Raw genomic sequence first — 27,889 nt, forward strand, 5'->3', positions numbered from 1 at the left:
GGGTGATTTTTAAAAACATAATTTGTCAAATTCATATTGACACTAGTATAACGTTGGAATCAAATCAGCTGGGATTTGCTGTTACCTTTTATAATTGTACCATGGGTAAAATATATCAAATTAGAACAACCGTATACCAATGTGTTCAAAATCCCTAACATTCCCAATTTTTTGAGTGGGGCCTACACCCACTTGACGTTTACCAACATACACTCAGTAGAAAAAGTCTGCGTACAAACTTACGCATTACTCTATAATGCTCGAAAGCACACAAAATTATATTGTAGGTCTGTACACAAAATTATATTGTAGGTCTTCAAAGAAATCGATGGCGTTTAAATAGTGTCTTCGAAGTAACTATTTTAAGAAGTTCTTAAGCTGTTAAAAGCATTCTATAAAAACAAAATAAACGATGCCCTCGAAGGGAAAATAAATAACCCCCGACTAAAGAGAAATTATTGTCAAGCTCTTCAATGATGAAAAAATTGGTCAAATTGTTGGTAGAACATATTCTTCAATACAAAGAGTGGTAAAAAATTCCAATTGAAAGGGGTTTTGTTTCTCGTCCAGCTTCTAACCGACTGCCAGTACTCACATTTCGTGAAATGCGCAAAGTTTGCAACAAGATCCAACTCTTTCAGCTTCGAAAATTGTTGAATTGAATTCGAAAAATCCTGAAAAAAGCTGGATATCGTGGCGGTGTTGCGCGATGAAGGCGCTTTATATATTCAACAAATATAAAGAAACGCATTGCTTGCACCAAGGATTTCTCAGATGAGATTAAGTTTTGTGAATTTGCAATCAAAGGGCGCAGGATGGAATGGCGAAAAAAGAGTACGGCGCTTGATAAGAACAACTTGGTACCGACTGTGAAACATGGCGGCGGCGGTGCAATGATATGGAGATGTATAACTAGTACTGGCTATTAAAGACAATTAAAGTTCATCGAGTCTACTATGGAAAAATATGCGTACCTTAATATTTTAAATGCAAATTTGAAGCGGAGCGAAGAGTAATTGGTTCTGCAGAACGGCTACTACTTCCAGCAGGATAATGACCCCAAGCACACTGCTAACATAGTTATGCTTTGGATACTCTATAATGTTCCTAAACAGTTTAAAACGCCGTCACAGTTTGATTATTTAATGCTTCTGTAGGCATAAGCCCCGTTAGAAAATGGCTCTGGTTGCATCCTTCTGGCATATGTCATTAGAAGCGGCATGGAAAGAGCTTCCAGACCATAAAACATTTTCTATCCAAAATTCCCGATACTGTAATCTCTCTTTTAAAAGGTCCCTCCCCATTTTCGGTATTTTTAAGGTTTGTAATGAAGGTCCACATTTGTGCATAGCTTCGTACAAAGGTCATAATTCCCTGGGTGTTGAATGTCGTAGCCCGAATAAAAGATAAATGCCTCATAGAAGGTTGGAGGGAATAAATGGTTCGTATCGGCCGAATCTAATCACATTTTTATTTGTTTGCTAGTATATTCTCGCTACTTCGTTAGCGAATTTGGGAATTATTTAAAAACCAATACCGACTATAATTAAAATTTTAGTAACATTTAGTACCTACATATGTTCTCTTATATTACGCATTTCTAAAACTACCTCCATATTTCAACACTACACACCGCAATAGAAATCTAGCTCTATACCAAATTTGGTATCATTTAATATACTTATTTGCAAAATAATTAAAATTTCAAATATAGGTTCACTCAAACCCAAATTTAGTACCTTAACAATCGTACGTACAAAACCTCCAGCATATCACAATCTTTATTCCAGCTCTATCGGTTCACCTAAGATTTCCTAAACTTACTGCGTACCTCAATCCTACACCCCAGTAGTGACCATAACTCCAAATTTCAGGATACCAGCTTTATTGGTTCACCTAAAATTCAAATTGTACCAAATTTAGTACACATAATTACGAATTTCCCAAACTAACAACATATCTCAATTCTACAATGTAGTAGTGAACTTATACCGGTTCACCTAAATCTAAATTGTACCAATTATAGTACGGTTTAGTACTTTTCGTACACATAAGTAAAAAAAAAAATCCAAAATTACGTACATATCCCAATCCTATACTTCAACGGTAATGTTAATTTCAAATTTCAGGATTCCAGCTCCATTTGTAACTCCAAATTAAATTTGTACCAAATATAGTACCATATAGTAATTTCCGTACACATGAGTACATGCTTTCAAAACCATCTCCTTATATTGACACTATCTCTCCATCTTAATTCGCATTCCAAATATCAAGTTTTTAGCTCTATCTATTCACATGCTACGAAATTGTAGTAAATTTAGTACATTTTAGTGATTTTCGGATACTTAGGCTGACGTCAGAGTGGAAGCGAGAAGCGATGCGATACTACATGCCATAATAATTCATTACTATAATGCTATAATATGTCAGAGTGAGTGCTACAGAGACAGAGCGTGTTGTTTGTTTACAACGCCTATTTCAGTTGCAAACTGGTGTTTATTGACTCAAGAAGGATTCAGGCGAAGAATTTTTCATATCGCAAAATATTTTCGACGTAATTTTTTAAAAGAAAATTCACGAAATTCACAAATTTTTTTGCATCGATTTCCCTTATATTTTCAAAATTATTTTATTATTATTATTTGATTAAATTTGGACTTGAGTTTACAAAAATTCCGACAGATTGATCGATGCCATTAAAATGCGAAAAGATGCAAAAGAACGATGCCAATAACCGATCAAAAACGGTAAATTAAAATAATAAACAAATAAACTCAAACAGAGACAAAGCAAGTTCTTGCTATAAACCATTGCACAGCACGCTTTATCGTTTGAACGCGCTTCGTCTCGCTTGTAACATAGCATCCACTCTGACAGCTTTTGCGCTATGCCATAAGAAAACTTACGCAGAGGTTTATAGCATCGCTTCTTGCGCTGACGTCAGTCTTATAGTTCAAATGTTCTTTGCTTGTTTTTAAGAATTCTAACTCTACTGGTTCGCCAAATACGAACGGTCCCACATTTAGTACCTTTTTGTAGTTTTGGTACCGTGTTCTGTCACCTTTGGACTAAGAGTGACCCTCACCCAAAATTTCAAGATTCTAACTTCAGCCGTTTCGTCTGGGCGTTGATGAATCGTTAAATCAGCCAGTCAGTCAATTCTAACTATTACTAATTCTCTCCTAAAAGTATGCATCATACATGAACACATAAAAATTATATCAAAGTATATCACGCTTTATCGTTTGAACTTGCTTCGTCTCGCTTGTAGCATAGCATCCACTCTGACAACTTTTGCGCTATGCCATAAGAAAACACACGCAGAGGTTTATAGCATCGCTTCTTGCGCTGACGTCAGCCTTATAGTTCAAATGTCCTTTGCTTGTCCATTTAATTTATGAATTCTACTTGTTCGCCAAATACGAATGGTCCCATATTTAGTACTTTTTAGTAGTTTTGGTAACGTGCTCTGACACCTTTGGACTAAGAGTGACCCTCACCCACAATTTCCAGATTCTAGCTTCAGCCATTTCGTCTGGGCGTTGATGAATCGTTATGTCAGCCTAACTATAACTATTTCTCTCCTAAAAGTATGCATCATACATCAATTTATAGAAATTACATAAAAGTATACAATATCGATGTTTATATTTAATCATCATGGTTATACGTTTTATTGGACAATTAAGTTCTGCCTTAAATATAAATAATTTGTTCAGATGTTCCGTTTATATATAAATTGGTTCATATAACAAATTTACTCCCAAAACTATGCAACAAAAAATCAAAATTATAATTTAATGTCATTAAATTAATATTTTATGTGCTATCATGTTTAAAATATATTTAAAACATAATTTAATCCATAATATAATTATGCCAATAAATATACCATAATTCCTGCTATAGCTGTTACCGCTTCATTGAAATTATTCTATAGTAGAAAAAATGCACCTTAACCTCCTCCCCATGTCATGATTAATGTTAATTATGAAAAATTCAGTTCAGTTGAATTATTAAATTAATGTTTACCAACGAATAACTTTTCAAGTTCTTTTGCTAAGTTCTGTTTTTTTTTTGTTTATTTTTATTTCCCTTTCAAAATCTAGCATTTATATAAGAGAAGCCAATAAATCGTGAGTTGAATTTAGGGGGTGGTGTGGTGGGCGTTTGGCGTGTTAGCTTGAATGGTTGTCAAGCTACATAGCTGGGTTTGAAGGGGGGTTGTTTTGGGGGCTTCAGATGTTGGTGGTGTGTTTCAACTGAACTTGTTAAAATTACCACTCAGATATTAAATGAAACGGTAAATTATTCAAATAACATACATATTTTATTCCTTCATTCATATATTTATATACATACATTCGTACAAGTGTTTAACTCTATATGTGTGGTTAGACATAAATAAATTATTTATAAATAAAAAAACTAAGGCAATGACTGTATGGAAAGTGGGAGACTATACAACCACTTAAGGAACCCAACTAAAGTCGTTCATACATTGACACGAGCCATGCTAACGCAGAGCTTTATTAATAACTTTTGTTAGAGAAATAGTTATCCATTAAAGTTAAGGACCTGCATCATATTCTTATTAGACTTACTTTCTATAGTGTATCAGTACACTCAATAGAAAAAGTCTGCATACAACCTTACGCTTTACCCAATGATGATTGAAAACCAATTTTGTACACAAAATTTTTCATACGCTTTATTGTAGGTCTTCAAAGAAATCGATGCCGTTTAAATAGTTGTAGATCTGGCCACACTGTTTAAATTAATTAGTTTATGAAAATTGTGATTCCCCTCATTATAATTACATTAACTATTGAACAAACGCATTTTCTTCGTTCGATGTTACAGAAGTAACTATTTTAAGAGGTTCTTGAATTTTTAAAAGCTTTCTATAACAATAAAATAAACGATGCCGTCGAAGTGAAATTAAATACCCCCCACCTAAAGAAAAATTATTGTCAAGCTCTTCAATGAAATTGGTCGAATTGTTGGTAGAACACTTTCTTCAATACAAAGAGTGGTAAAAAATTTCCAATTGATCGGGTTTTTGTTTCTCGCCCATGTTCTGCCCGACCGCCAATATTCAGGAGTCGCGCAAAACTTTTTGCAACAAAATCCAACTCTTTTTCAGCTTCACAAATTGCTGTACGCGTAAAATAACAGTTTCACAAGACCATCTGCTCTGACGCAATTCGAAAATCCCGAAAAAGGTGGATATCGTGAATGTGTTGCGCGTAGAAAACCCTTTATATCTTCAATTAATAGAACGCTTTGCTTTCGCCAAGAAGCACTTAAATAAGCTTCGGAAGTTTAAAAAAATACTTTCTCAGATGAGAGGAAGTTTTAACTTTTTGGAATCAAAGGGTTCAAAATGGTATGGCGAAAGAAATAGTACGGAGCTTGATAAGAACTATGAAACATGGCGGTGCAATGATATGGGGATGTATGGCTAGTAGTGGTGTGAGACAATTGAAGTTCATAATTTAAAGGCAAATTTGAAGCAGAGCGCCGAGAAACTGGGTCTGGGGAACGACAGCTACTATCAGAAGGATAATGACTCCAAGCACAGTGCTGACATAGTTAAGATTTGGATACTTTATAATGTCCCTAAACAGATTCAAACAAACAGCGCCCAACCACATAGTGGTACAGGGTATTATGTCTTTGTGCATATATTTGTAACAGGCAAAAGGAATCGAGGTAGACCCATGTGCGATTTTATGTAAATAGAACATCAAACTATCAATATTAGACGGATTGAGACAAAATTCAGCACAGAGTATTCAATTAGGTCTAGATTGATATAAGCCAAGTTTTGATGAAATCGATTCAGATTTAGATAGCTCCCATATCGACGCCTCTGAACCATAGTATGCTAAGTCTGAAAAGTGAGTTTTTCAGTAGAAGCTTTCAAAGTTTGGAAGTTTCTTTAATCGTACGTGCCATGCTAAGTACATTTTTGATTATAACTTTGGTTTGAATTGGCCGATGATTACCAAAATTTCAGTGAATTTAAATTAAGGACCGTAGTATCTAAAAACGTAAAGAACTGTAAAACATGCTAAGTCGACTTAGCATACTATGGTTCGGAGGCGTCGATATATAGTTTTGTCCGATGTTGTGTAAATGTGGTAGTGTCAATATTGGCCCGATTGGGACATAATTTTACAAAGAGTACTGACTTAGGTCCAGATTGATGTATGCGATTTTTTTTGAAATCGGTTCTGATTTAGATATAGCTACCATATACTATATACGATTTCATACAAATGTTACATCAAAAATTCAAGTCTGCCCGATTGACATGCATTTTTTTATAGATTTCAGAATGGCATGTGTATGGGTTTTTATTGGTTCAAATATCTATGTAGATTAATTTGTTTTTTAAACGATTCCATGTCCTTAATGTTTTTTGTGTATATTGGTATCTTGTACGCAGACTTTTTCTACAGAGTGTATATATTTTAAAAGAGTTTATCATAGGGACGGATATTTTACAAGAATTTACCATAGTCGTGGATATTTTAGAGGATTTCACAAAACGCATAGATAATTTTAATGACTTTTCGGGAGACGTGGCTACCTTACAACACTTTTGGATATTTTAAAAATCGTAGATATTTTAAGGGATTTAAAAGTGGCGAGGACAATTTAAAGGACTTTACAAGATGAAGGCCTTCATCAAAATAGTCATGCTAATTCTTTGGCCAGATTCCCTTCTTGGTGTAAAATTTCGTGGTCTTCGGATCATAATTGTGGCCTCTAGAGCATTCTACATTCAAAAGTTCGTGACGATAGGTAACTGTGGCCTGTATCGTGTTTACAAATTATAATGGACAGACGGACGGGCGGACACACATGTCTAGACCGACTCAGCTAGTCGAGCTATGACCTTCGGTGTTGTTCTTAAAGGTGGGTCTAGGACCAATATTTTGCGGCGTTACAAACTCTTGGGGCTGCACAAAGCTATAATACCCCGACAGCATAGTTGTGGGTATACAAATTCACGTCTTTGTCCCCGACAGACCCTTCAAAATATTCTTAACAAATCCAAACTTATGTTTCCTATACGTCTTTAATAGTATTTTTAAAAATCCAAAATTTTGGCTCTGATACGTATATAAAATGTTTAAAAAAAACCCTTTCAAGTCTAAAGCAAGCTTTTCCGTCTGGTAGGTAGGTAGGTAAAAATATTACAAAAAATTTGTCTTATATCTTCAATAGTGTCTTTCCTGGAAAATCCAATATATATCCTTAAAATAGATTTTTTATGATCCAAGCTTATATATCCTTAAAAATTTTACAAAGTTTGTATATCCTCTTGCTTAAAAATTACAATTCAAAAAATGTTATGTGATATGTACTCTCCCAAATTTCACGATTTATATTATCCAGAAGTTTAGTGGCCCTTTTTTATTTAAATATATTTCTTCCACAAATGTTATGTTCTCCTAACCCTTAAAAATGCTTCATTCCGTTGTTTCGATTTCTATTTAGAATTTGAATTTTGTTTCATTATTTTATTTTGTAGATTTGTCTTCATGTGATATAGGAAACGGAAATCAATAGATTTATTTACGTCATTTCCACATGGTAAATATAAGGAAAGACAAGAACAACAACAACAACCACAATCCCTAAAAACGAAAAATCACAGTTGGAAACTTCTTCAATCTGTAGGCTGGAATGAAGTGGAGACACTTTTTTCGGGGTGGGGAATAAGATAAATGGTTTGTGATAACTCAAGCAGGGAGGTTCGAGAATAAACAGCCAATTTCCTTTTCACCATAAACCGAGACAAATATTTACATATAAGGTCAGAGGTCAGTTAGTAGGCCTTATCTAAGTTATTTAAATTTTTGTTGCTGTTTTGCTTTTTCGTTTGTTCTTCCTTTCTTCTTCCCTTTTCGCTGATTGCCATTTAAAGTGGCAATGTTTGTCGCTACTTTTTTTATACTTTTCCTATAGGCATGAATTTGAATGTATATCAGTATGTCTGATGATTGTTTCGTTTTCCACCATTTAATATGGATTTCTTAGAAATATACCACAAATAAATGATGATGAGTGGTGCAATATTGAAATAAATTTTCTCTCTTTTGTTTATATTTATTTTTTATTTACCGAAAAAATGTTTTATATATTTGTATGTAGGTATATAAATATATTTATAATCAGCCTAGAACTCAACAGTGAAAAGATAACCCTGACCTCAGTCGCATTTTTTTTCCTGCATTGAAATATATTTTTATTTATGTATATGTGTGAGTGTGTGTAGGTATGTGCGAATTTATAGATATTCTGCAGCCAACCCCATGGTTCATTCTCCTTTGATAGAGCGAATGATGTTCATGATGATGAATGCATTCGTCATGAATGCAACTGATAAAATAAATAATATTTATTATTGCATGGCCTGTTTATTGTATTCTTCTATTTATAATTTGGATATTTCTTTCATGAGATGAGAGAGATGATTTATTTTTCTCCTCTTTCTATTGTTGATAATTAAAAAAGTCCACGCCTTTGTAGCTGTCATATCTTGATTTTTTTTTTTTTAAAATTACATGTCTATATCCTCAGATAGTCTTTGGAAAAAAATATTCAAAAAAACCGCTCAATATCGCTGAGTTGTGGTGTGGTACTTCCGATAAATTCTACAAATATTATTTTTTCCGATATGTTCTAAAAATATTATTTAAAATGCAAGTCTATCTCCGATGTGTCCCAACAATCGCCTTTCTAAAACACACCGTTATATCTCCGTTATATTTCTGATAGGTCGTTAAAATGTACCCTAAATAGCCACGCTTATATTTCCGATAGGTCGTTAAAAATGTTCATTAAAAATCTACGCTTATATCTCCGATAAGTCCTTAAAAATTTTCATCAAAAATCTACGCTTATATCTCCGATAGGTCCTTAAAAATTTTCATTAAAAATCTACGCTTATATCTCGGGTAGGTCTTTAAAAATATTCCCTAATTATATCTCCTAAAAATCTACTTTAAAAGTCCACGATTATATCTTCTAAAAATCTACTAAATATTAAGTTAAAAATCTAAGCACAATAAATTGACATTCTTGGTCCTTGAAGGGTGAACAAGCCCTCAGGTCCACGATTTTTTTGATATTGTTTTTTTTCCAGTGGTACTGGGACTAATTGCAGTTTTCACTTCCTGAGGTATGTTATAAATATTCTTAAAACGAATGATCGGAGCAGTATATTCGGACGGTGCTGACCATATGCTATTTACCACAACTACCACGAAACTTTAACAGCAACTCTTTGTTACCCTGCCAAATTTTCCGAATTTAGTTTTCTTGAGGTGAACATTTACGCCATAACATGCAATTTTTTTAAGTTTGCACAGGAGGGTCATGGTTTATTTGAACCGCTGAATACTGATCATTATCAAAAAAAAAACCTTTCTAATTAGCTGGCCTGATTCCATTCCCCATGAAAAATTTGTAATGATCGGCTTATAATTGTGGCGTTGAGAGCGACTAGAAAACCAGACAAAAAATGTTCGGTTCATTTCGTCCACGAAATATCAATTGATCATCTTTAAAAATAGTATACATCGCCCTTGGCCATAACCGGAACCTCATGTAAAATTTCCTAGCCTTCAGCGCCACATTTCCGCACCCTAGTTTGGTAATGGTAATACTAAGAAATATAAGAATACGTAGACACCTGTAAGTATTTAAGTACAAATTTATCAATACTTTCATATATACTATCAACATCAGGGTTCTATGTCCTTCAGGAGTAAATATATACGCAATAGAATACAAATTTTGTAATGTTTCACACAAAAGGCCGAGTCCATTAGAACTTTTTATTATTGACCAATCTTCATGAAAACATTCGTTGATCAGAATCCCTTACCCGTGTAAATATTAAGTGGTGTTCGAGACATACAAATATTTAGTGGCGTCCTACATACAAATTTTCGTGGCGATTGACCCATAACTGTGGCCTGCATCGTGTTTACAAATTATAATGGACGGACCCATATGTCTAGATCGACTCAGCTAGTCGAGATATGATGATCGGTATACTAAAGTATGGTTCTAGGACCATTTTTCGTGGTGTTATAAACTCTTGGTCCCGCACATAGCTATAATGTCATTACAACACAGTTAGGTAGGATATAAAAATACAAACTTTTGCCTCCGAAAGATCCTAAGAAATACTCTTAGAATATGCATGTATATATTTCTGATTAGTTCTTATCTTCTATTCTCACCTTCTTCTATTTAGATTTTCTATTTCCATATTCTTCCATAAGCATTTCTTGTAGACCTATGTCTAATACGTTCAATTGTTTATTTCCTAAACGTCGTCGATAGGTCCCGAATTCAAACATAGTGTTGCGTTTATTCTGCTTCAGTCCCGTACTTATTCTCAGAATCATTGGATCTCACTTTTTCGAAAATGAGCTATGCCAATAAGCAAAATTTTTGGATCCGAGTTTTGTAAAACCCAAGAGTTGCTGTTGAGAAGCCTTTCCATTCCCAACGTGTGATTACTTGGTGCATTTTATTGTCCGTCGGACACATATGCCTGTTCTGTTTCGAAAATTGGTTTGAATCTCCAATGGATTACCCTATCGATCGCGATCATGTTTATCTTTTTTATGGCAGCAGTTAAATTGTATTGATCTGGACAGTATTTATTTGCAAAAAGACAAAGCTTTGTGCCACACAAGCAATAAATATCTGAACCTAATGCATTCAATAATTATTTGGAACCAGTATTGTGAATTATATTTTGATTCTCTGATATTCTGGTACTTTACGATTATCAGTATTGCTCTGATTTTATTATTATTTATTATCATTGTTTCTGTTTGTGTCTTTCGAATGAATTAATAAATATTAACAGCAAGTTCTGAGAGCAAAATAAATACTTTAAGCGACCTTTAAGCAATCGAAACAATAACAACAACAACAATATCAACAACATTATTGATCATTTTTGATTTTAAAATGTGTTGTTCCAATGGGCTTTCTCGATCATCACCTCACTTCTTCGTTTGCCAAACGTAGAGCAAAACAGTTCTTCTTTTTTATTTCGTGAAAGTGTTCTTGTTCTTTTTTTATTATTTCGAAAAAAATGTGAAAAAAAATTACAAAAATAAGTGAATTTTGCATTTGAAAATTTTATGCAATTCTTCCATTTACAATTTTCACTGAAGGCCAATAAAACTCCTTAACAAAAAAAAAAAGCATTATCTTCTCCATTTGAGCCTCCTCTCCAGCCAAAAAGAGAAACGAAGAAAAATGCTGCCCTTTAATTATGTTCAGTTCTCGGCTGTGACACAGGGCAAGCACTTTCGTGAATTCGAGCAAAGGTCATTAAGAAGGTAATTGAAGCTCTGTAACTGCTGCCAGTACACTTTGTGCTGCAGTCGGGTGAGTCGGGTGTATCCACTAATGAAGTAAATCTGACCAACTGCAATGTTTGAATGGTGTTGCAGAAGTGTCAAGTTTTTTATTTGTGTTCTTGTGTGTTGGACTGTGGGTGGATTATTGTCGTATTCTTGGAAATTCCGTTTTTACCATGCTTCGTGTTTTAATTGAAATGGAAATTGAAATTCGAGTAGTTTTAAAACAGCTTGTGGATGCAAATGTCCCCTGGTTAACCCTATTTTGTAAAGTCCTTAAAAAGGGGATTGAAAAGAAAAAAATCAGGTTTTCCATTTGAAAATTAAAAGTTTGCTATTAAGAGGGTTAATTGTACTGTGCATGCATTTACATGCTTATAATTATCTGTGTAGTGTCATGACATTAGTGCAAATTAATTTTTATTTGCTAAGGGGAGTATTCAGTTCTATGTACAGTACTTAACACAAATACAAGCTACAGTTGTGCCAACAGGATTAATAATCCTTAAGTCGATGAGTATAATTGAATTAATTAAATATATATATATATATATATAAATTATAAATTGAAAATTTGAACAGCTTAAATTCGATTTTTTAGCGAATAATGACATATCCTTTTGTGCTGCGATGGAGAGGACATTAAAAGGGCTTCAGAAAATGTATCGGGTATGGCCCTAAATATATTAAAAATATCCATATATGGTAAAATGTCGGGCCCACTGTGCGAAAACGGGTGGAAGTGAGTCACTTTTCCATATACCGTTGGAAAGGACATTCAAATGGCTTTCTAAAAATGTATCGGATATGGCACTAAATATAATTAATATACCCATATATCATCCCTTAAGAAATGTATATAGTAAAATGTGAGGGCCCACTGCGAAAACGGGTGGAAGTGAGTCACCAAGTGCTGGGTTATTGATGTCACAGTTTCGAAAGTAAATAGAGTTTTAAACTTGACATTATGCTCGAAACATTGCATCATTTAAATGACCATCACACAACAAGCAAGCATTGCAAGCATTGATTCTATTGACGTAATTTTCGATCATTTTTTGGCACACCATTTTGGGCGGTATCTCAACCAAAACATGACAAATGTTGGGTTTTAAGTGCTCAAGAATTGAAGGTTTATCGGCATAAACATATAGCCCCATAAAAAGTTTAATGGTGTCATGATCTTGGTTTGGTGACCAGTCGATATCGGAACGACGAGAACATACGCGGCTAAGAAATGTATCTTGCAATGAAATCATATTCGCTCGAGTTGTGTGGCATATTCTCCAAGTCGTAGCAGGCAAACAAAGTCGGTTATCATATGATCATAACGCTCCAAATTGACGCTGACAGTCATTCCATTGTTGTTTTCGAAGAAGTAACGCCTAATCACCCCTTCGGACAAAAGAGCGCACCAAACATTGACTTTTTCTGGATGTAACAGGCTCTCTTCAATTACATGAGGTATCTCGGAATATTTTTTTTAACACATCCACCTAGTAGGAAATGTGATTCAGGGCTGAAGAATGTTTTATTCGAGAAATTGCCGTCCAGCGTTTGTTGTGCAAGCACCCATTTCACATATCTACAACGATGTGAATGATCAACTGGTTTCAATTTTTGTGTGAGCTGGACTTTACATGGATGTGTAGGTGGAAAAATGCGTCATAATCTGCGTAAGACAGTTCAAATTCCTAAAAACATCTGGAGGGATGCACAGGACAATGGTGCACAGGCCTTATCATATTTGTAACTGCTCCAGTCTCCAGTTTCTAAAAATTCCTGTCGCTTGCTTTTGAAATCACTAAAGGGTTACTCCCTTTATATAAAATTTGACAAGTATAAAAAATACAATTAATAACCAGTGGGTTAGGCTAGGTTAGAGGATGTCCGCCAGGCGGGTAGCAGCCGCACCACTTAGATATCTATTATCCATTGAAATTAAAAACCAGTAAGCGGAGCTGTATAGTCGAACGGGTCGACCATATGATACCCTATACAACTACAACGAAAATCTAACTTTCTACGTTTTGTACCCTCTTGACCGATTATAGGTAAACAGCTCCACTATTTAACCCTGCCATATTTTCCAAATCTTGTTCTTCCCAAGGTGAATATTTATACAATATAATATAAACTTTGTCACTTTAGGTTTAGGTTGATTTGACCCTCGGAACATTGACCGATCATCAACAGTCATTCTAAGTATTTGGTCAGATCCATTTCACCGTGTAAAACATGTGATGTTCTGCATATAATAATGGCCTCTAGAGTAATTATGAAATCTGACAAAAATAAAGTTTTCACTTCATTGCATTCCCTAAATATCATTTCAACATTACCGAAAATTAAAGGCGACGCCTTCGAGAGAAGCGCGACATTTTCGCCCGCACATACAAACGTTTAAATATTTGCGAAAAGCCATCACATCCGAGTACATACAACTATGTAATTGGTATCAATTTAAAGGTCAACCACTCCTCTTGGATATACCATCAACATCTCGGGTCCTTCAGAAGTATATTTATATACTCTGGGCCCATTTGACCCGATAAATACTGACCGATCTTCATCAAAACAGTCGTGCTTATTCTTTGGTTAGATTCCCTTACTGGTCAGATTCCACCATAAGTCGCAATTGTGGCCAGAAAAACAGACAAAAATAAAGTTTTTGGCCCATTTCATGTCCCAAATATTAACTGATCATTACCAAAAGGGGACCTCTTTGGCCAGAAGCCATCCTACATGCAAAACAGAATGGACAAACGGACGGACGGACACACATGTCTAGATCTAGATCAGATAGACGAGATATCACGATCGGTACAGTTGAAGGTGGGTCTAGGGCCAATATTTCGCGGCGTTACAAACTCTTTGGGCTGCACAATCCTATAATACCCTGACAAAATAGTTGTATAGGGTATAAATATAAAGGAAGAAGGTAGGTGTTAGAGTTGCTAACTCGGCCATGACAAAATTTGGCAAAACTTTTAATCATTCTCGGAGAAAAAATTAGAGTACCCATTTCATGTCAATCAAATACTTGATGTCTTAAGTTTCGAAGCCTGGGGCATCGACAGAGTATGTGTAAAAGTGCCAGCTACCGAAATACTGGGTAACTCAAAATAAGACCTCTCATTTTGAACTATTAAGCTACGACTCACTTTGCCCACATCTGAAATTTCACCAATTAAATATTAATTTAAAAATTGTTGTTCAAATTTGTTTGTTCGGCGAGCCCCCATTGACCGCAAATTACTTTTCCAAAGAAGTGAAGAAAACTCAGCTATACAAAAATGTAAATGTAATAGAAAGGAGAAGAATCATGAAATTACAATAGCAGAGTTGTGGTTCTGCGATGCGATGCAGGCAGTCAGTTGCCATAATAGTACCATGCATACAATGCACCACTCACAGCACTCAAGGCGAGGCAGTCAACCACCCAGCTAACCAAGCAGTAAAATCAGGAAATATCCGTAATTGTTCTATACATTCCCATTCACACAGTCAAGTACCTTTGTGAAGGTTTCTCAATCCTTAAGGGTAACCAAGCAACTTAATTCATTCTAGTCGAGATTTTTTTTTTTTCAAAAACCACTGAGCAGGGGAATCAATGCCACCATGTCAACTAACCAACAAGTCAACCGGGCAAAACCAAACAAAACTTCTGCTGCGCTAGCCTAACGCACAACAATGTACCACGTCCCGCACGCACCCAGCACAATTGCGGCTAATGACGACAACCAGTGATGATGACGATGATGGCCATGATGATGAAGGTGGTATTGGCATAGGGAAACCACAATAACAACCAAACCTAACCACAAAGCCGAAGTCAAGCATATAACAGAAAAATACAAGTCAAAGGATTCAATCTCTATTAATTGCCCTTTCGATATTGATTGCCCTTTCGAAAATCTAAACTTGAACGACTTCCCAAAAGTAGGTTATGTTAGGGATGTACGGTTGTTAGTAACAACCGTCCACTCGGAGACTAGTGTCCATTGTGATCATCCTATTTTACCTGCAAAGAGAAAGAGAAGAGAGAGTGTAAGAGCAAAGAAAAAGATAGTGCAAGAAGGAGAGCGGAGAAATGGTTATTTTAGCCATGTCAGATTTTTGACAAAGCCTAGGATCTGGTTGGGGTCTATTTTAGAGAAGAAGGATCTTCGTCCTCACATAATCCTCACCGCTGGTGTCCCACTTCGAAGTGAGAGATCTGATATTGCAGTGACGATCCCCAATGAGTTTGATCTCTCTCTTAATATGTGCCAGCAGCGAAGATATTCTTTTGGGAGAGAATTCAGGCGTAGAGGTAAGGATCCACTAGTCCAGGATTCCCTACTAGGAAACTCAACTTTGATGTCACTAAAGTCTCTGTGAGAGGGAACATAGTCACTAATATGACGATTTCCCCTCAAGAGGTCACAACCTGTCGTTGTGTTTAGGATACTAGCGTGACCATAGTTCAGCGATTTCCAGGCATCCATTTCCTAGGAAACTCAACTTTGATGTCACTAAAGTCTCTGTGAGAGGGAACATAGTCACTAATATGACGACTTCCCCTCAAGAGGTCACTAACTGTCGTTGTGTTTAGGATACTAGCGTGACCATAGTTCAGCGATTTCCAGGCATCCATTTCCCGGAGCCTCAGAGCACATCTGGCCGCCTGTCTCTGTTGACAGATTTCCTCACGGAACTCTCTCCTAAGGATGAGTTGATAATTCTGCTTTCCAGTATTCTATCAATCCAGTCCGTTAGAAGTGAGGGGATAACTGAGCTTACGAGAGCAGAATGGATGGCTTCTACACAAATTTGGTTATAAAATAAGATAAATTGTTGTGGGTTAATTTTGCTATACTTTCGATTCGGTGCATATTTAGCCCCCAATACTACATTTTGAGGACTTGGTGTCAATGAAAAAAAATGTCTGCATCAAATTTTACTAGAGGTCTCCGAAGACAAGTAAATTGTAGGTGTACTGTATATAAAGGAAAATAGTCCTAACAAATTTGTTATATAACATAATGGATTTTTTGGGGTTTATTTCGTACATTTTTATTCTTTGTTTGTATTTTGAAACCTTAAACTTCATTGTAGGAAAATGATGCTAATAAAGAACATGTTCTACATCAAATTTTAGTATGGGTCTCCGAGCCAAGGAGAACTGTAGCTATAATATTTATCGAAAAATATAGGTCAACAATTTAGTTATAATTAGTAATGACTACTTTGGTGTTATTTTATATTATTTTCTACTTTGTGGCATTTTGAGCGCTTAAATTTTATTTTCGAAGCTCGAATTGAATCGGAATCTAAACTGTACTTAAATCACTTTCAAAATAAACGACTCTCATATAGAAATTGATGCTAATCTTAATCAACCTCTTAGCTATGCATTTTGTAAGATCTGCAACGATAACTAGATGCAATTCGTGTTTCAAAAGTATGGGATTGGAATTCGATATCTATCAAACTAGTTTGTTAAACCTATGTTTTCTTTTCATATCGTGTTTTAAGAGGAGATTATTGCTTAGGGTAAACAATTAATTGAACAGAGGTCATTACATCCAGAAAAAGTCACCATTTGGTGCACTCTTTGGTTCGAAACTGTGATTGGACCTTGCTTCTTTGAAAACGACTATGGAACGACTGCCGAATTCCTCCCTGTGAACTCTCTCCTAAGGTGTCTCTGTTCAGATTTTCTCACGGAACTCTCTCTAAGAATGAGTTGAAAGTTATGCTCACATGATAACCGACATTTTGCCTCATATTGTATAATACGCCTTGGAGAATAGGTGCTTTCAACAATACGACACCACATGTCACACAACTCGAGCGAATATGGCTTTTGTTGCAAGAGACATTTCCCGGCCGCGTAATTTTTCGTCGTGGCGATGTCAAGTGGCCATCAAAGTCATGCGATTTGATACCATCAGACTTATGGTACTACGCGAAAGGACATGCAAATAACATCATACTTAAGGTCAAGTTTGAATCCCTTTTTCAACTGTCTTGTCAAACTGAACATGACTTCTCGTGCTAACTGAACTTTACAAGCTTTAAAAAACAAGTTTTATACAAACACGGTCCATTTCTGGTTTATGGTGTGTGAAGAAGCAAAATGTCCGCAATTGACACGATGAACAACCTAAATAGCTTCAAGTCTCCCATTGGTAGGGTTGTGGGCACATGGATTAATCGGTCCTGTTTTTTCTTTGAAAACGTGAAATTCGTTCGGCCCGTGGTTTCATACATAGCAAATCGTGTATGGTGCCAAATATCATTGATGAAGCGATTTTCTACATACGAACTATTCTAACGCTTAAACCTCATTATTTCTGCTGAATAACCCTACAAACTTTTTCATTTTCATTTAAAATTGATTTTGAAATGTGTTCAGTACTTTTTTCTATCAAAAATTATGAATATATAAGAAAAATCTATCTCTAGCTCTAATTCTACTTTCTCCCACTTTATATGATTCCCAGTCTTTTAGCAAATATTGTGGTTTTATTATTTCTATTTTAAAATGAAATAGAAGGGCATTTCCATTACAAATCACTTGAGAGTTATTCAATTAACTTATTTATTTATTTTCTCTATTATTATTTTTTTACGTCCGTTGTTCTATGGTCGTTCGTTCGTTTGCTCGTTTGTCTTCTGTCTGGGGGGCCACCAACCCAGTATATTTTAATTGAATTGATTTGTGTTTAGCAAATAGATGAAATTTAATTGATTTCTATTAAATCGATTACTATTTTTCCGTTACAATATTTAATAAAACTCACAGGAATAAAAATTTATATTTAGTCGGAGATCTGTGAGAAAAAACATAGATTTGTGGGCGCGAAACCATAATCAAAATCCTTTAAACATATATGCCACAAATGCCTGTTCCATCAAGTGATATAAAGGCAAAGACTTGTTATCCAATCCCACATGTTCGATAGCATGAAACAAATTCAGATTCATTTTTATTAAACCATGATTTTTTTCAGTCACACTTGAAAATAATATTTTTTCATTTTTTTGTTTCAATATGGCCCTGCTCTTGTTTTTTTTGCATTTAATTAACACACTTTTCCGTTAAAAAAGGAAAATTAATTAACAAATATTAACAATATTTTCTCTCTTTCTCTCACTTTCATTACAGAAATGGTATCAGTGTAGAGGGTGCCACACACAAACAAGTTGTTGATCTCATTAAATCTGGCGGTGACTGTTTAACATTGACGGTTATATCAGTAACACAGCAAGTAAGTAGCCCCAGAACAATGTCATCATTAGCATCCAATCATCGATATAATAAACGTGAGATAAAAAGGAGACAACTATGGGTGCTAGGAACACTTCATCTGTCGTTGAATACTCATTCTGGACTAAGTTTTTATACCCTTCACCACACTGTGGTACAGGGTATTACGACTTTGTGCATATGTTTGTAACAGACAAAAATAAACGAAATAGACACATGGTTCCTTTTGAGAATAAGCATAGAATCACTTTTTAAGGCGATTTATGTATGTCCGTCCGTCTGTCTGTCTGTCCGTCCGTCTGTCCATGTTAAATTGTAAACAATGTAAAGGTCGCATTTATGATCCGAATTGGATGAAATTTGGCATAGGTCACTTATTTGGCCCAAGGATGAACCCTATTGAAGTTCGTTCGATTTTATGTAAATGGTGTACCAAAGTCCCTATATATCTTTCGATTTGTACGAAATTTGGTATAGTGTTGTGAATAAGGTCTTGAATGATGTGTGTTAAGTTTCGTGAAAAGCGGTCCATATTTAGATATAGCTCCCATATATATTTTCGACCGATTTTATGTAATTGGTGTACCAAAGTCCCATATATCTTTCGATTTCCACAAAATTTGGTATAATGTAATCAAATAGGTCTAGAATGATGTGTGTTCAGTTTTCTGAAAATCGGTCCAGATTTAGATATAGCTCCCATAAATAATTTCCGGCCGATTTAATGTAAATGGTGTACCAAAGTCCCTATATATCTTTCGATTTTACGAAATTTGGCACAGCGAACTGAATTAGGTCTAGAATGGTGTGTGTTATATTTCCTGAAAATCGGTCCACATTTAGATATAGATCCCATATATATTAATGTAAATGGTGTACCAAAGACCCAAAGTTAGGCCGATTGACACAAAATTTTGCACAACGTACTGAGCGTGTGGATAGTTTTAAAATCGGTTCAGATTTGGATAGAGCTCCTATATATAGTTTCTCCCGATTTTAAGTACATGATGCACTAAGAACACAAAATGTGCCCGATATACACAAAAAACATACTGAAATTAGTATAACTTAACCTGTGACAAGTTCCGATGAAATCGGTTTAGATTTCGATATAGCTTTTATATATTTTTTCGTCCAATTTTTATTAAATGTCGCACCAAACTACTCATGTTTATCCAGTCGGACACCCGGATTGATATTTGCTTTAAATTAATTTACATAATTTTGTCCCATTGTAAGAAGCAGCTCTATATCTGACCAAAAATATATGTAGTATAGGTTGCAGAATGGCATGTGTATGGATCCATTTTCATGTTAATGGTCCTTCAAAAATGCGACGTCTGTTGGGATTCATCTGTTGAATATACCCAAAGTGGTATATTCGGTCCGTCCGACTTTACCACTTCTCTTACTGGTTTTTCTATGCAAAAAATCCTTATTTATGACTGAAAATCCTCAGCCAAAATATTATCGGAAACAATGCCTTAGTCACAGGATTAAGATTATTGTAGAAATCCCCGAGGTGTGATCAAAAAGAACCATTAAGGTCTGACTAAACATACACTTATTCCAGCATTTATACAATCCTCGAAATACCCCTGAAACGCCCCCTGTTTGGATAGACAATAGCTCCTTTTTTCGATTTTCCTTATCTAACCTCCATAGGGGAAATTAAAAAATTTCAAATGGGTCGGCACCTTTATAATGGAACAATATCAAAACTTAGATCTACATTGACGAATACGTTAAGAACCCGGAACGTCTAATTAAAGGAATCAAATCAAATCATGAATCAAACATTTTTATTTATCGTTCATTGTTTCGAAGTCTTTATGAAAAAATAATAATCTCTAATTCTTTCTCATTTATCTCCAGGAAGCCGAAAGACTTGAACCTCAAGAAGACCAGAGTGGTTATTCATATATTGACTATTCCGATAAAAGATCATTGCCAATAAGGTAAGTCAGTGAATTTATATTCGTTATATTACAAATCAAATAACCACCATTTCTTTACAGTATTCCCGATTATAGCATTATAAATCGTAATGGTGAACGTTATATTGTTTTCAATATTCACATGGCCGGACGTCAGCTGTGCTCACGTCGCTATCGTGAATTTGCCAATTTACATTCAATTTTACGCAAAGAATTCACCGGTTTCAATTTTCCCAAATTACCCGGTAAATGGCCATTCCAATTGAGCGAACAACAGCTGGACACGCGACGTCGCGGTCTCGAACAATATCTGGAAAAAGTATGTGCCGTACGGGTGATTGCCGAAAGCGATGCTGTCCAAGATTTTCTCACCGATTCCGAAGATGATATATCTGCCTCACCTGTCGATATTAAAGTTATGCTGCCCGATCATGAAGTCACAACGGTATCGGTGAAAAAATCCGCCAACGCCCATGTGGTGTGGGAAATTTTGGTGCAGCGTGCCAATTTCACATCGTATACTCAACAATATTTCTATTTATTCGAAATTGTCGAATATAATTTCGAACGGAAATTGCAACCCCACGAAATACCCCATCAATTGTATGTTCAAAATTACAGTACAGCTTCCAGTACATGTTTGTGTGTACGACGATGGCTATTCTCGGTGTCACGCGAATTGACATTGCCGCAAGGAGAACAGGCGGCGAAATTTATTTTCTATCAAGCTGTGGATGAAGTGAATCGTGGTAATATCCGAGCCGAGGGGCGACTATATGAACTGAAAGCACTGCAGGATGCTAAAAAGGCATCGGAATATTTGGCATTGGCTCGTACACTGCCCGGTTATGGTGATGTTGTATTTCCCCATTGTGCATGTGACAGTCGAAAGGAAGGTCATGTTGTGCCGGCAGTTGGTAAGTTTGCGTATTGCTAGTTTCTTCTTCTTCTGCTGCTTTTCTTTATTGCCAAAGATAAGGCATAGAAAAAAGAAAATGTCAAGTACTAGTGGTGACATACTCATGGCATTTGCATTGGTCTTGAGAGCAAAAGAATATTGTCAAAGGCACACACACAATTTCCTTTATTATAATATTCTTAATAGATATTTTTGTGGGTTCTTGTTTCAAGTACTTACTTTTGTTCTCATTATTATTACTTGCCATTTACATTACCATGGGTGTGTTTGTTGCCATTCTGTTTTAAATAAATAATTTATTGATTTTTTCTCATTTAAAGGCATGAAGAGTTTTCGTTTACATGCTTGCCGCGAAGATGGCTCCTTGGAAGCTCAAATGGTTGAATTAACATGGGATAGCATAACCCGTTGGGAAAGCGATGAAGAATCAATGTCATTTTGTTTCCAATATAATCGACCCGATAAACCAGCTCGATGGGTTAAAGTTTATACACCTTATGTAAGTTTTGTCTATATTGTGGTGAATTATTTTTACAGAGCTATGGAGGAGGAACACATATTTCATTCTAAGGAATACCTTGTATTTTATCTTTGTAATTCTCTTTAATCGATCGAAGGCCTTGAGGAGGCATTTTTAAAGAGTTTTTTGTCTATGGAAAATTTTACTAGGGCCTTTTGTCAAATGAAGGAACAATGGACGTCATTTGATAAAGCAAACAAATGACAAGTATACCTTCACCATAGGTATACTGACAGGAACTTGAAATTAAAATATATTGAAAATAAAAAATGGGCATATACCGAGAATTCTACAAACCGATTTATGTAAACCATAAGCAGTTTTTAATAGAGAAGTTTTCTAAAAACTCCAAAAAGTGCACATACAAATTTGCAGGTACAGTTACATTGCACACTGAAGTTTTTTCAGATTTGCTGCGGAGCAAATCATATAACTATTATAATATAAAAAGGGGTGTTATATGGGGACTACCCCTAAACGGAGGTGAATATTAATAATAAAGTGCAAAATAAATTACTGCCAATCCAAAATAGAAAATAAATAAGGAGGCTACCCAAAAAAATGGATCTATATGTATAATTTCTAATGGAAAGATTTGCTACCCAATAAAAACTAAAAGTACTAAATTACAGCCAATTCGCTTGAAAAATGCGATCAAAACCTCCAAAATACTGAAATTTGGGGGGTACCGTTATGTGGGGGCTACCAGAAAATATGGACCGATGTTTATAATTTTTAGTGGAGAGATTTGCTACACAATAAGAACTCAAAGTGCTAAATTACTGCCAATTAGGTCGGTAAATGCCTCAAAATACCGAAAATTGGGGGTACCGTTATATGGGGACTACCAGAAAATGTGGATTTTTAATGGATAAATTTGGTACGCAATAAGAACCCAATGTACCAAATTACAGCGAATTTGTTGGAAAAACGCGCTCAAGAACCACAATATACCCAAAACAAGGGGCATCTCTATTACCTCCCTTATATGGAGGCTACCCGAAAAAATGGATCTAGATTTATAATTTTTAATGGAGAGATTTGCTACCCGATAAGAACTCAAAGTGCTAAATTACTGTCAATTCGGACGAGAAATGCGATAAAAACCCTGAAAATACTGAAAATTGGGGGTATCGTTATATGGTGGGTACCAGAAAAAGTGGACCTATATTTATAATTTTTATATGGGAGCTACCGGAAAAAGTGGACTATAATTATAATTTTTAATGGAGCAATTTGGTACCCAAAAAGAATTCATTGTACCCAAATTCAACGAATTCAGTTGAAAAACGCTCTCAAAAACCCCAAAATACTGAAGATTGGGGATAATTTTATATGGGAGCTATTCCTAAACCCAAAAGATTATATAAAAAATGTGTTATCAAGGTCTATAGAAGATCCACAAGAGGTCGTTATTACGTTGATGAACATGTAAATATATTATATATATAAGTCCGAATATAAGTCGTGAATATATATCCGACGTTATAAAGAACTTTAATATACTGTCAAAATCCTTTATATCGACATATCGGCTATAACGACTTATCCAAAAGTACCGACAAAATTTCTGCGAGATGTCTTATAATGGATATACAATAATCGTTTATAACGATATCTCGCTTATAACGACCAATTTCGCCGATTCCTTGGCCGTCGTTATAGGCGATTTCGACTGTATCTTATTTCCATTTGCAGAATGTCCAATAAAGTTCTTCGGTAGATCAAATCAAATCCAACTGATGTGTTCCTTCTCTACTGTTAATAACAATAATACAATATTAATTTGCCAATATTTTTTTCTCTTCCCGTTTAGCACGCATTCTTGGCCGATTGTTTTGATCGCATAATGGAGGAACGTAAATGGGATGATGCTGGCGACTAACAATTGCAACGTTATTAGATTTAAATGTTATGTGTAATTTTAAAATTAAGTAACAAAAACAAAAGAAGAAAAAGGAAAAAAGAACATTGCAAATAATGTGAACTCATAGTAGATACACACCCACTATCTCTCTCACACACAGACACACAATTTAATTATGTATGTAAATCTATTATTATTATTACTATTATTTGTAAAGAAAAAAACAAATCCATATAGAAAACTGACTATCTTTATTTCTCTATATTCTCGCTCTCGAAGATCGTTACAAAGCTGTATTGTATTTATTTCATTATCTTCTATCTATATATATGTATACATACAAAAACATACATTCGTATATATATTATATATTTAAATAAAAATATTTATTGGAATTATTATGTTTTATTTTATTTCCTTTTTTGTTAAAAAATATATACTGAACAAAAAATATATTTGAAATGAAATTATAAATTATTATTATAAAGAAAAATATTTTTGACAAAAACAAATATTAAAGAGAATGTTTTGTAATTGGATGAATGTGTAATAAGGGGATTTTTTTCGGTTTAGGACTGTACAAATCATCCATGGTCTCTCGATGATCCCATGAAATCCGCATCCGCAAGTTTCCAAATCATTTAATCTTTTTCTGTTCAAACCCCGCTTTCTGTGCTAGGCTATAAACTTTCGCACTGCCCTCGTACAATAGATATAAAAATAAAAGGAGTTCATTTACTTCACTTTATTTGAAGCCAGTTACCATTAACATTATTGTATATTTGTTTTTTGTGGTAAATTCGGCGATAATAGGGCATTACCAGAAATTTTAATTGTTCATATATCCACCAAATTTCTTTATTAATCCTTTGGATTCAATTTTTTATCGGGCATAAATAAAAGAACACAAGATTATTTTCAATAAGTCGTTATGGAGGCGAATTGAAAAACGACTTAAAACTGCATTTAAAATTAAAACCTAATGTGCTCATAGTCTCGGTCCACGTTTCATTATAGCCCCCATTGAACATTAGCCTCCACATTTTCGGCATTTTTTAGGTTATAGCCATTGTCAAACCAAAGTGGCTGTAATTTGCATTCTGTGTTTTAGGAGATAAAAACATCTTCAATGTTTTTAATGTGGGTTTATGTTTTGGCAAACCCTCTGTACAAGGGTCGGTCCACGTTTCATTATAGCCCCCATTGAACATTAGCCTCCAGATTTTCGGCATTTTTTAGGTTATAGCCATTGTCAAACCAAAGTGGCTGTAATTTGCATTCTGTGTTTTAGGATTACATTAAAGTGGACTATCTTGATAGCCCCCATTTAAGACTTCCGACATGTGAAAGGGGTTCGTACGTGCCGAACTTATCAGATGGAAAACAATTTCGTTTATGTTCTTAAAATATATCCCGGCCACAATATTTTTTTCCTTCCTGAAATTCTGTAAAAATTTAGGACGCCCACAGCTAATTCTCTCGGTTGTTAATTGATCTATGATATTGATCCTTGTGGCCTCAAGAATGAACAAAAAGCAATAACAGGGAGTCCTTTGAATATTTCACATTTTGGATAGCTCGGATACTTCCCAGCAAAGATATATAGGGGATATTTTAATGTATCTCTTCTTTTCTCGTCATTATAATTTGAACTTCGGTGTATATTAAATGATTTGATTACCAAATAGCCTTCTAATAGTAGACAGAAAGTACTTCGTAGGCAAAACATTGAATGTGTTGGGAACAGAAAGTGTAAAAAATGCCGGGAAAACAATGAAACATCCGAACATTTCCTATGCGCAGCTTTGTTACCTTACAACCCAATACTTTGGAAATTATACATTTCAGCACCTTAATGACGTGAGGAGAGATGAATGGAAACGCCTTCAACCTAAGCGAAATTATTTTCTTATGGAATACATGAATGGTCTTCTCTTAAACACCAGAATACAAAGTGTCTATTAACAGAAGGCCTAATGGACATTTGTGGAATAACAAATTGTATTTCTTTCCATTGAAATATAAATGGTGTTATTCCATAGCAATTTCCAGACCAATGGTACGGCAATTCAGAAAGTCTCCACAATTATTGTTACTTCTTGGAAATCCTTGTGTAACAATTTGTATTGGAAACGTTCAGGAAAGGAACATATTTCAAAAGATATCCTTTTACTAAAGTTCTTAAAAATATATATTACATTTGTATGAAAAAAAAATATTTAGTCCTCATTTTTTAATTATTAAATTATTATACATACAAATATTCATTCCTATTTTTAAAACTTCTTCGAACAATTTTGTTATATATTTTTCTTTAATTTTTTATAATTATTATTTATCTTTTTTATTTATTACTTTTTTGTTAGTACTTTTAAACTAAGTTTATATATGTATATTTTCATTTTGCTATTATATTTTGTACAATAAACACAACACAAAAATATATATATTTAATATATGTTAGAATCTTGTATAAAAGAATAAAACATCCAACTACAACATTATTTTTTTCCTTATACATATTAAGCCTTTAGAAAACAAAGTGAACAAATTGATACAAATAAAAAAACAACAAAAAATGATCTTTAAACATAAATTATATTTTTAATTAAATATTGAAAATGAAACAAAATTTATTGATTTGATTGTAAAACTGATGACTATTGACATGTTGAAATTGAAGAAAAAGATAATTAAAAAATTATTAAATACATGTTGAACTAAATTAAAAACAAAGTCAAGAAATAAAAATTAAAGGTGATCGATAGTAGCATAAATTGATTCATCTAATAATAATATACACATATAAAGAAACATCTAACAACAACAAGCATATTATATACACAAGCAATTACAAACAAAATGAAAAACTCTACAAATTTCTAAAAAAAGAAAAAAAATTGTTAACATTTACTTTAATAAATACAAAACTATTATGAAAAGGAAGCATAAATAAAGAAACATTATAAACAAAAATAAAATTATTAAATAAGACCATTTTTGGCTTTACACGATTCGTTTAACACTAACAATAATTTCCTCCTAAGCTCTACTATTACATATATCATATTGTCGAAAATTTAAATTTTGTAATGGAATTTAATTGTTTTACCCTGCGGAATGATATGATATATATTACAGAGATGTAAAGATATATCTCCATCTAGTTTGTTCTATTCTAGTTCTAATGTCAGCTAAAGGCTGCAAAACTTTTATTGAAATTGTCAAGTCTTTCTGGTATCCTGGAAAATAATATTACTCTAAGTCTTTGTACAAGTTCTTCCGATATCACATTTTATACATCCCAACATAATTTCATACAAAGTGGCTTTAATGCGGTTTTGCGGATTCTTGGTAGTTTAGAAATATCTTTGCAAAAAAAATTTCAATGTAGGTCCGGCCACATTTTTATCAGCATTTTACGACCAATGTGGCTGTATTTTGGCATTTCGTGTTCTCACGCTTCATTTTCGTTGTTTTAATTTTGCAACCAAAGGGACTGTAAATTGGTATTCCAGGCTCTTGATGACTACGAAACGTCCATTTTTGTTGTTTTAATTTTACAACCATAGGGACTGTAAATTGGTATTCCAGGCTCTTGATGACTACGAAACGTCTTCGCTGAAAATTTTCAATATAGGTTCCAAATTAAAAAATAGTATTCCTCGTCATTCAAAGACGCTCAAGGCACCGGTTTTCTCAATTAAATTGAAAATAAGATCTGTTTGATTCTTCAGTATAATGGGCTTGGGAGGAACAATAGAAGGGTCCATTATAAAGTTGGCAGTGGCCGATGTCATTGGAGTGTGCGGATGTCACATTGGTTTTAAAATGGAGGGTTTGTCAGTAATATCCATGGGATTATTCGGTATTTGAGGCCGACCATGGCAAGGGCTTGGTATCTACGGTCGGTGTCATGACTGCAAACCGAGAAACATTGATGATCACTCGGTCATTTGCTTCGAGTATCTCTCAAA

At 34.5% G+C, this 27,889-nt stretch overlaps 1 protein-coding gene across 1 annotated transcript; it reads left to right on the forward strand.

Moving 5' to 3' along the window:
- The first annotated feature begins 11,293 nt into the window (after nucleotides 1-11,293).
- LOC133324216 (sorting nexin-27) lies at nucleotides 11,294-24,003 on the forward strand. The gene is made up of 6 exons (XM_061533063.1): nucleotides 11,294-11,390; nucleotides 18,568-18,670; nucleotides 20,545-20,627; nucleotides 20,688-21,523; nucleotides 21,846-22,024; nucleotides 23,862-24,003. Exons 1-6 carry the CDS (start codon nucleotides 11,308-11,310, stop codon nucleotides 23,928-23,930), a joined length of 1,353 nt encoding a protein of 450 aa, XP_061389047.1. The 5' UTR covers nucleotides 11,294-11,307; the 3' UTR covers nucleotides 23,931-24,003.
- Nucleotides 24,004-27,889: the final 3,886 nt, after the last annotated feature.

This window comes from Musca vetustissima, unplaced genomic scaffold (assembly GCF_032173495.1).
Source record: "Musca vetustissima isolate MV318-11 ecotype Yass unplaced genomic scaffold, APGP_CSIRO_Mvet_v1 utg8949, whole genome shotgun sequence".
Classification (NCBI taxonomy): domain Eukaryota; kingdom Metazoa; phylum Arthropoda; class Insecta; order Diptera; family Muscidae; genus Musca; species Musca vetustissima.